Below are 10,787 nucleotides of genomic sequence, written 5' to 3'. Positions count from 1 at the left end.
GCTGAAATCGGAACTTGAGTACATTTGGTGAAGTCTTAGAAAATCTTCACTAATTTTTAGTTTTGAAACAAAATCTATGTGGCAGCCAGACCGCGTTTTGCAATCAGGAACCACTGTTTCTGGTTCATCTACAAAAGTACCTATCTGCACTCGGAAACTAGTAACACATATGTCGTTCCTAAGATGAGCCTGAAATATTAGTTCTTGATCGCGAAATATGGTCAAATCCCAATTAAATTTGCTGTGCATTTTTCACTCATTTAAGAATATTCCCAGACAAAATTCATGTAATGCGCATAAAAAAGAATTTAAGTGATTACTAGATTCTAGAATCTACATATGTGATCCCGAGGAAATCGAACGATCAGCAATCAGCCTGCAGGGGTAAATCAATTACTGCAGTCTTTTTCACAATCAGCACTTAGATCTCTGTCCGTGTTGAACAACTGCACTTGGATATTCGTGTATGTGCCGTGTGACACTGTCCGAGATGTATTAGTAATGGCACCTGAATTTTCTGCAGGTCTAGTTGAGAATCAAATTGAAATCCATTGACATTCTTTTTTCCGTGCAGTATCTGATCAAATTTTGAAATGCGTTTTTTCGAAATCTGAAATTGGGTACTATGAAATGAAGCATCTTGGGGAAAAAAGAAACTGGTTAATTTCGAAGGAGAAAAATGTAAAAATTTTTTTCAAGGTAAAATAATTCCATCCATGTGCACACTCAAATAAAACCGAATCAAATGACCTCGCAGGCAGGTAAAACGCAGTGGGTCATTGAAACGCTCTCTCCCTTTTTAACAAGGCAACGAATCTTACATTTTTGCTCCGTGTCTTTTCCGATAAGATTACGGTGATCGGTGGCGTGGCGCGCTTTGCGATAAATCGATTTATCTACCATTTAAACCTATGGAAAAGGATCGATAAACAGGGTGTTCGCAACGAATACCTTAATAATCGATTCTTTACCACAGCTTCAAATGGAGAAATATCGATAATCGATCGCTCACGCCTCGCCTCTGATCGCGGTATCCATTATGACTTCCATCCGTGCACAGCGCATCCTAAATAAATGACCCGCATAAAATCTGCACAAAAAAATGACCGACGATTCGTTTACGAAGAGGTAACTGGAGGCTCATTTTATTTATCTGCCAATGGCTCTCGATGATAGCCTGGTCCAAATTCATGGAGCTGAATCGGTTTCTAATTATAAAATTGCGACTTGACGCCTACCAAAGCAACGACAAAAATATTCGCAAGTCAAGAGTTTATCGTGCCGCCGAAATTAACAGAAGCAAAAGTAGTAATTAACCAATTCTTTCTCGGCCAATTTTCGGTCTTGCCCTTGCGAATATTGCATGACCCAAAAAGATAAATGTGCAGCATAAAAAGCACCGAAAAGAGGTGTAGGAACCACTTGCCTTACATTCTGTTGGCAAATCATCTAGTATTTTCCCGATTGATTCACAGCAGCCGACCTGTGCTGCCGTTTACTGAACCCGACAGTTCCTCCATTCTAGTCATTTTTAAGCGGTAAGTCTTTTATTTTTCACGATAACTTCAAACGACTCCGAGTTCCGGAAAATTCGCGTTTTTGAACACTCGAATTACAAAGAACGCCGAACATTTCTGACTACAGTCGCAAAAAATTTAAAAAAAAACTCAAACTTTCCTTCATTAATTAAGTGGGGAAAATTTGAGTTTTTTTAAATTTTTTAGCGATTTTACTTTACTTAAGTGCATTTCCCTTGTTTTGTAGCCTTAATTTCATTATCTTGTCTGACTAATTTTAAAAAAATCTATTTTTGGTAGGGATAGAAAGGAAAGAGACTGAATTATGCTTCAATAGAGGGCTAGCTGTAATGTACTTTGCTCGTGTTTCAAAGCTAAAATGTGAAGTTGAAAATTGAATGAATTTTATTAAAATTATACTATAATGTACCCTAAAAAATTAAACATTATCGGTCTTGTACATCAGTTCAAGCTATCTCTCTCACCTTAAATCAATCAGACTTTGTTCTATCCATGCCGTTATGCTCGAAGTTAAAAACATTCCTTGAAGAAGATTTCAGAGTTTTGAGAAGAATCCTTATGACCTGGCATTTTTGTATTTATGTTTATTCTTCCCAGGTGTCAATGAAGTAAAGTAATTCACTAATTATTTCCATTCGCGTTTTAGGAATTGTGTATTTAATTATCAATATGTTTTGATCATCCACAATTGAATAGAGAGGAGAGCCTTGATACATTCCTAGCTTAGCGAGTATATTTTTTTTATTTTTTTCTTTCGCAGGAGAAATACAATGTGCTTATTTTTCCTTTTTTCAAACACAAAAAATAAACATTAATCCCACCCACTATCTCTCCATAATACCACATAACCGTCATACTGAACGTTCTCAATTTAAGACAAATTATCTGCTATGCTATAAAATCAGATGAGTAACGCATGAACGCATAACGGCGCGAAGCGCTTCGGAGGATTTGACCGCGAGGCGATCAGGGGGCATGCAGTACAACCTACTTTGCTAAAAAAAAAAAAAAAAAAAAAAAAAAAAAAAAAAAAAAAAAAAGACCTCATTTGCATCTTCTGCGCAGTTATCATGAAAAGGAAAACTGAATTGAGGCATATTGGTTAATCTCGCAAATTTAAAGTATACATCAATGAATATTTATTTTTTATGTTTCATGTATAAAGATCGCAGCATTGATATCCAACGTGTTTATGGTTATAACGTTGTCATAAAGATAGTCTCACAGTCAAACCGTGCAACTTTTAATGTAGGCGCAAGTTTGTAAGACTAGTTTCATAATTTATTGCTGCAGTGTGAAACTATTTCGTGTGACTGTTGTTGAAAGGATGTTAAAATGTACATTGAAGCTAACCCAATGCTACTATTAAATTAAAATAAGAGTAAATGTTATACTATAAAGAGGGAGAGATAGAATCCAATCCAAGTAGAAGTGATGTAACAGTTTTAATTTTGAATAGTATCTTGACAATAATTGTTTGGAACATTACAAGAAATGACCAAACATATAAGTACAAATTATGGATAAACTTTAGAGGACTTTATTTCATTTCGAGGCATAGTCGAGTTCCATGAGGTACAAATACTGGATGAACTTAAACATACTTCATTCCAATTCGATCGTAATTTTTGTATCTTTTTTATATATTCTCACCTCTTTTTGTTACTTTATTTTACATACCATAACAACGTAATCTTGTATGGATGTACCTGTATGAATGTATAGTAATATAGTGTAGGGCAAAAGAATAGTCAGACTTGGTATGAATGTTTTATTTTTAAAAATACAAAAATTTAACCTAAGTCAATTTTTAGCTATACTTACAAGTTAAAATTATTGTAATTAATAGCATCGTAAGGGGCTAGTTGTACATTTTTAACCAATAAAAAAAAATCCAATTCGAGGCAAAACCGAGCTCTACGATGTACAAATACTAGGTGAACTTTACAAGACTTTATTCCATTTCGAGGCACAGTCAATTTCCAGGAGAATTCTTCCAGGGTCAAAAAGGGGAGCAAGGAAGGAAACCAAAAATTTAATCGTAATAACAACAAAAACTTTTTGAAGCGGGAGGCAACACTGGAAGCTGTAGAAGGAACGACTTATCGGGTTTGCTCCGTGGCTTTTGTTGTGTTTTAACGAGTTTTTTGCGGATTCAAAGTTTAAAAACTCTCATAATAGTGAAATAAACTTTTGCCAATCGATAGATATTTTTTTTTTAAGTCCTACCTGAGAAAAACAAAAACAAGACGTAGACCAAAATAAATCCACTCAACTAATTCTGAGCCCCAATATCAACAAAGATCCCTTCTGTTTAAAATGTGGACAAAGGAAATCACAAAATCGAAGACTATAAAAACCTGAAAAAATGTATCAACTGTGTCAGGAAAAATAAAAAAGTTTTTGAGAAATGCAACTTACAAATACTTATCCCAGACAAATAAAAAAGTTTCATTTGCACTTTAATGGATCAAAAGCAACGAATTTTCCCGCAATTTTCCTTTCACATATTAAAATTCTCATTTTTAAACTGAACTTATTGTATTTGTGATGTATTGTACATACATTTGTAATGTATTTTTGAACCTTCAATTGATCAAAAATAACTTTTTTTCCTATGTCCTTTCAAACATCCAAATTTCCATTTTTAAACTGAACTTTTTTGAACTGAATGTATTTTTGAACCTTCCATGAATCAAAAATAGCTTTTTTTCCTATGTCCTTCCAAGTATCCCCACTCTCATGTTTAAACTAATCTGACGATTTTGACTATTCTGAAACATTTTCAACCTTCAATGGATCAAAAATAACTTTTTTCAATGTACTTTCAAATATCCATATTCTCATTTTTAAACTGAACTTTTTTGAACTGAATGTATTTTTGAATCTTCAATGAATCAAAAATAACTTTTTTTCCTATGTCCTTTCAGGTATTCAAATTCTCATTTTTAAACTGAACTTATTGTATTTGTAATGTATTGTAAATGCATTTGTAATGTATTTTTGAACCTTCAATGAATCAAAAATAACTTGTTTTCCTATGTCCTTCCAAATATCCATACTCTCATTTTGAAACTAAACTGACGATATCGACTATTCTGAAACATTTTCTCCACCCACCAAGGTCTCTCCTACCTATGTATTTTCTCTCAGATGTAGCTCTAAAATGTCGACCTCTTCACTTTTGACCTAGGCTACAATTCAGCTGAAAATGCTGTTCTTGCTCATTGTGGCCACTGCCCTTGTGGGTGCTAACGCAAATACTACAACCCCGGCTACTAGCACCACAGCCAATGGAGTCGAACCTAACATCGCTGCTCTGGACAGTTTGAACGCCATAGAATCCGATCCTTACGACAGCGTTGACATGATTGACAACGCCACGACCATCAGTCACTTCATGGTGACCCCAACCAATTCCAACTGCAAGAATTTAGACTTCAACTGGGCCATCTCGGAAGTTCAGGTAAGTGAGTGGACCACCACACCAGTTGATCTCTGATTATTTTTCACCGTGAAAAGTCTACGCGTTCAAAAAATGTAAAATCCTTGAAAAAATCCAAATTCAACTTGTAAATAAGAAATATTTGTACAGCCATTAGAATCAAATTTATCATCCTATTAATAAATAATTTTGGATTTGGCACATATCAGTAAATAGCGTGAAATATAAAACCAAACGGTTTATGGGAGAACAGGATTAAAAAGAGAGAATTTCTTGAGTTCTAGTGTTTGATCACGTTGCATTAAAATTAAAGATGCACACATTTATCACAACATAGAAAACACAAAATTGATAGAAAATCGGCGAGAATTCAAAACCGCTGAGGGGCCATAAACGTAACACGGGGAGTCTATGCTGTTGGGCGACTACCGAGCGATATATGCGACTTGAAGCTCGTGCCTTAACGAGTTGTTAAAAGACCCCGATTTTTTGGGAGCAGAGGCTTTTAAAGGCTCTTTGAGTTGGAAGTTACGCCTATGAACTGGAAAATCCCTATTGGTCGACTGAGCCCGGATGTCCTTTATCTTGTCGATCAAGTTATCATCATTATTAGTTTGAATGAGAGATAAACGGGGTAAATGAACTAGAAGAGGTTTTTTGAATTTCAACCTAAGAGGAAAAAAATGAATTTGAAAATAAACTGAAACCGAATTTTAAAAAAAAATGAAACATTGAGAGGTGGAAAATTATGGTAATTATTGACAGCGCACATTTCCCTCTACCGTTTTTGTGAAGTTATTGCGAAGAATTCAGTACCTGTGAAAAAAATGTATTTTAAAAAACGCAGAAATCAGTTCAGTGGCGAACTTGCGGTACGAGCACACTACGGTATTTTTCACGAGTGGGGAATTTGAGTTGCTGAATACAAAAAAACCCTGATCTTTCAATTGAGTTTCGGTTGAATTTGTAATAATTGCTTACATCTTTCCATCGTGCTATAGACGCTATTAGTGGCGACGTCATCATAGGGATTCTCCATTATATCGAATTGGATCCAAACAATAACATTGGCATAACCTCTTCCAATGCTACTAGTGCGAAAAAATCGATATATATCGCTCTTCTGTGACGTTGCACTAATAGCGTCTATACGTAACATTTTGATGAGGATACACGTGTCGTGGTGTTCCATTTCTCACCCAGTGGCGATTTTGCACGTTGGCAACACCGTTTTACCTGCGTTTAAATCCATTAAAAATATCGATTTTAGGTGAGGCAAGCTGCCTCACCAAGAGTCGATTGTTTTACACACATTTGAATTGAGGAAAAACAGTTTTGCCAACTCTCTAGAATCGCCACTGTTCTCACCCCGTTTAGTGGTCCATTCCCTTCAAGTGGGAATGAAGCTCTTGCATGTGTCAGGGATTTACGATTTATTAATTCATTCACATGTAAAATTTTGCGAAAAGCACGATGATGCCACTATGGTTTTCTGTAAAACAAACTCCAAAACTCGAGAAAAGCTCTCAATGTTGAGGACGAAATGGAGGGGATATCCCACGCTACCCTGAGAGTCCACCTCATCCAGTCAAATTCTCCCTGCAAATACATTAACAGGGTTGCCACTTTTATGGGCACTCGAAAACTGAAAACACGGCAACCCTGCTAATGTATCTGCTTCTTATCTGTGCATGGGGAGTTTGGACTCTCAGGGTAGCGTGGCATATCTCCTCCATCACGGCATCAACTTTGAGAGCTATATTCAGAGAAAGCCAGTGGCACCATCGTGTTTTTCGCAAAATTTTACATGAAAATAAATACTTAAATCGCAATTTGCCAGGTATAAAAAAGTTCTGTTAAGCAACATTACGAGAAAATATCAAATCTACAAAATTTGGATGAACTCTTCGTTACTCTGACGTAATAACGTAACTTTATCGGAAAGTCAGTTCCTACTATTTCGAGAAATACGTGTTTGAAGTTTCGAAATTACATGGATCCTTTTGGCGAAAAGGAAGTTCAAACAGACTTTTTGATGCTTAAAAATTGAAATTTTAGAGCGAATTGTTCACAAAATATGCATTAAGACTAGCTCTACTTGAAATCATTACTATCTCAATTTTTTAAAAAACTGCACTTATGCGCCTAGTCCTCCAAGCTCATCATTTCAATGTTGCCGCATTTGTCCTTGCACGTTGCATTTCCACTAGGAGCATTTTGGTGATTTCTAACTGGAAATTTCACCGATTTTTCCTCTGATCTCATGCAAAAATCACAAACGTGTTTGGACAAAATTTCACATGTAGGTACATTCTTGTAGAAAATTTGATTTTTATGAGTCAATTTTGCAACCTTGGAATGGAGTTACGTTCCCTTGACACATTTTAAGATTAGATAAATTCATTCAAAATGTAAAACATAAAATAAAAAACAACATTAATCCGCCTGGAAAATTGGGATACCCAATTATTCTGCCGGATCAGATGTAAAAATAAATACAATGGATTGCACTTTGCAAAAAGGAACCAGGAGCATTGCAATGTTGCTAAGATTGTGCAACTTATTTGTCTTGAAAGAAAAACCTGATTTTACATTAACAGTTTCCATTTTACTCTCTGAAAACTGTAAATTTACGACACAAATTACCATGTAAATTTCATATTTTTTCATGATTTCAGTAATTTCATCGCAGAGGATGAAGTTGCAAAATCTTAGCATCATTGCAATGCTACTGGTTCCTTTCTGCAAAATGCAATCTAAATGATAGTAGGGCTACATTTTGCAATTTGGAACTATAAATTCTAGCCCTGTTTAAAAACAACGTATGTGCCATTAGTTTCCCTATGCAAAATGCAAGCTAAATGATAGTAGGGCTACATTTTGCAATTTGGAACTATAAATTCTAGCCCGGTTTAAAAACAACGTATGTGCCATTAGTTTCCCTATGCACATAAGTGCTTTTTCAGAAGAGCTAGAATTTATAGTTCCAAATTGCAAAATCCAGTCCATAATCCAAATTAATTGACTGTATTCGATTTCAGGGCAAGGTCGAGCTCCACGGAGAATTCTGCATGCCCTCAACGGACAGCTGGTCCCTGGCGACCAACGTGAAACTCAAGATCCTGGGATACTCCCTGCTCAACGACAAGTACCACTTCAGCCCCCAGTACTCGGAGGTGAGGAAGAAGATCAACCTCCTGGCGGCCAAGATCGACGTGACCCTAGGCGTCTACAACTACTGCATCCGGATCGTGGGTAACGCCTGCTACTGGGCCGGCAAGTACCGATGCGCCGACATCTACGAGCAGCCGTACTGCTTCAAGAAGAACTTGATCAAGAAGTCCACCTACACCGGCGCGGTCAACTACAACGATGTCCTCCAACCGAGCCTTTCCAACTACGCTGCAACATCATCCTGGGCGGTCGGCGGTGACGACTGTCCTGCTCGCCTCAAGAAGATCGCCGCCCTGGCCAATCTTTAAGCTCGCCTCAGAAATAACTGAGGAGAACCGATGGATTCGGTGCGAATCCATTCAAGAGGAAATTCTGAGATAACATCAGCAGAGGCGATTCAGAAAAGTGCCACCGAAAAAAAAGTGAAGTTGATTTAACACTCTGGATGTAAAAAAAGTGTGCGAGAACTTAAAACATGCAGAATTGCCCACCACGGCAGTTAGTTTTACACCTTAGCATTGCTAAAGTAACTACTGTAGCAGGTAGTTCAGCGTTTTATAAGTTCTCGTGCACTTTTTTTTACATCCAGAATGTTAAATCAACTTCGCTTTTTTTCGATGTTGACAATACCAAGGCCGGTCTGCTGGGGGTACCAGGGTGCTTCAGCACTCCAGAAATCCCTACGAGTGAATCGAGGGGCCCTGGCAGGACTCCTGGAGGGGCCCTTTGAAAGAGGACTGTAGGTTAAATAGAGCGGGGGACCCACCCGAGAGGAGGGGCCTCGAAGACGTATCAGCACCCTAGTACGATTCTTGAAAGTTGGCAACACTGTTTTTCCTCCATTTAAATGTATGTAAAACAATCGATTTTTGGTGATACAGCTTGCCTCACGTGAAATCGATATTTCCAATGTATTTAAATCAAGGAAAACAGTGTTGCTAACTTGAAAAATCACCACTGCAGCAATCCAAGTATTTTCGAGTCAGGATGAAACTGAACAACGCACTGTTTTTACATTTAAAGTCATTAAAACCTAGATTCTTATTGAGGAATTCTGCCTCAATTTAATAAAACAATGTTGTCAACTTTCAAGAATTGCCTCTGAGCACCAAAAGTTTATATAATCTTTTTTTCAATAAATGATTTTCCTCAAAGATGCTTCTTTTCATTGCTTTTTTTCCGTCTCTTGAACACAAAGTTACGTGGGTAACATTTCGTTGAAGAAAATGGTGAAATTTGTTACCTTCCAAAATATTTTCGGTTCAATTCAAATATACCAAGGAAGTATTCGTTACACATTCGAATTTCCCTTATTCCGGCTAGATTCTCAATCCGTTGTTTCTTAGACGAAGAAACGTAACTCGACGTACTCCAGAGATACAAAATCGACTAAAACTATAAAAGTCTTACGAATATATCAATGTACAATTTTGGTCTAAAATTTCCATAATTTTGTAGTGTAATCAGAGTAAAATTAGTTAAATTCTCAGCTAGAAACGTTGAAAAGCTTTGTAGTAAAAATATAATAATTTGCGAGTGAAAATTTTACAATGTTCAGATGTAAATACGTTTTTTAGTGCAGAAATCGACGAATCTTTCCATTCAAATAAAAAAAAAAATCCAATGGTAAATCAAGGAGTTACTCTTATCAAACAGGGCGAATAGATTAATTATTTAATGAGATAAGTAACTAGCTTGATTTTGTTACCTACTGTACACCTTACAATGTTACTTTTGTGTCATACTGTAGCGCGCTTAAAATGAGCCCATGTAGTTTTATTGCAAAAATCTCGAGGAAAATCAAGTAAGGGTCAATATCATATTTAACTCTCAATAACCCAAAAAAATAAAAATAAGACCAGAGTGCACGCGAAAATCTCTCGATCCCATTAACATTTGAGATAAAAGACCTGCGAAAGAAAAGTTCCACCGCATGACCAATATACGCAGGGAGATAAACTTTGCCACCCGTTAATGATATCCTAATAGCACGCGTATAGCATCTTCTTCCTCGTTACGCTGGCCTTTTGAGTGAGCAGGCGGAACCGCGTCAATTGCTAATTACTTGCAAGGAACAAGAAGAAAATATCAGTGGTTTAGGACAGAAGGAGCGTAACTACACTTTTTTTCTGACTCAAGGTATCATAAGAGAATTGCCAAAGCTGAACAGCGGCCACTTTTCATCTAATGTAATTCGCAGTTTTTGAAGTCACACATTTCGTAACTGCGCTGCGTTAGGTATCGATACCGCCTTTTTTCACGAAATTATTGCTTATAACCTCTCCTAAGCATGTCGACGTTATGAATTCCTTGATTTCTCCAAAAATGTCGGTTACGACCCTTTTGCTACGAGCTATTCGATAGTGAAACTGCAGAGATGCCTATCTCGGTTAGGAGCACGAAAAGATTTGCAATTTTAATTTGCGGGAACATTTCTCACTCGCGCTACCATTAAATTGTGCGAGTGCACTTGTGCCAGGAATAAAGTTGCATTAATTTTCATGAGGGGTTTGAAACAGTCATCCAACCAAGACAAGTCCGAGTTTGTAAAATTGTGGCTGTATCTTTACAGGGTGCTTCAAAAGTCTCGAACAACCTTAATAAAACTTCGGGTTCTTGTTATTTTTCGG

General features: G+C 36.8%; 1 protein-coding gene across 1 annotated transcript; it reads left to right on the top strand.

Annotated features, from left to right (window-relative positions):
• Nucleotides 1–949: 949 nt before the first annotated feature.
• Nucleotides 950–9,285, top strand: LOC109034505 (uncharacterized). Its single transcript, XM_019047705.2, has 3 exons — nt 950–1,538; nt 4,732–5,004; nt 8,025–9,285. Exons 2-3 carry the CDS (start codon nt 4,750–4,752, stop codon nt 8,463–8,465), a joined length of 696 nt encoding a protein of 231 aa, XP_018903250.2. The 5' UTR covers nt 950–1,538; nt 4,732–4,749; the 3' UTR covers nt 8,466–9,285.
• Nucleotides 9,286–10,787: the final 1,502 nt, after the last annotated feature.

This window comes from Bemisia tabaci, chromosome 5 (assembly GCF_918797505.1).
Source record: "Bemisia tabaci chromosome 5, PGI_BMITA_v3".
In the NCBI taxonomy this organism is placed as follows: Eukaryota; Metazoa; Arthropoda; class Insecta; order Hemiptera; family Aleyrodidae; genus Bemisia; species Bemisia tabaci.
Note: the sequence above shows the minus strand (reverse complement) of the source record. Positions and strands in the feature narration are given on the sequence as shown.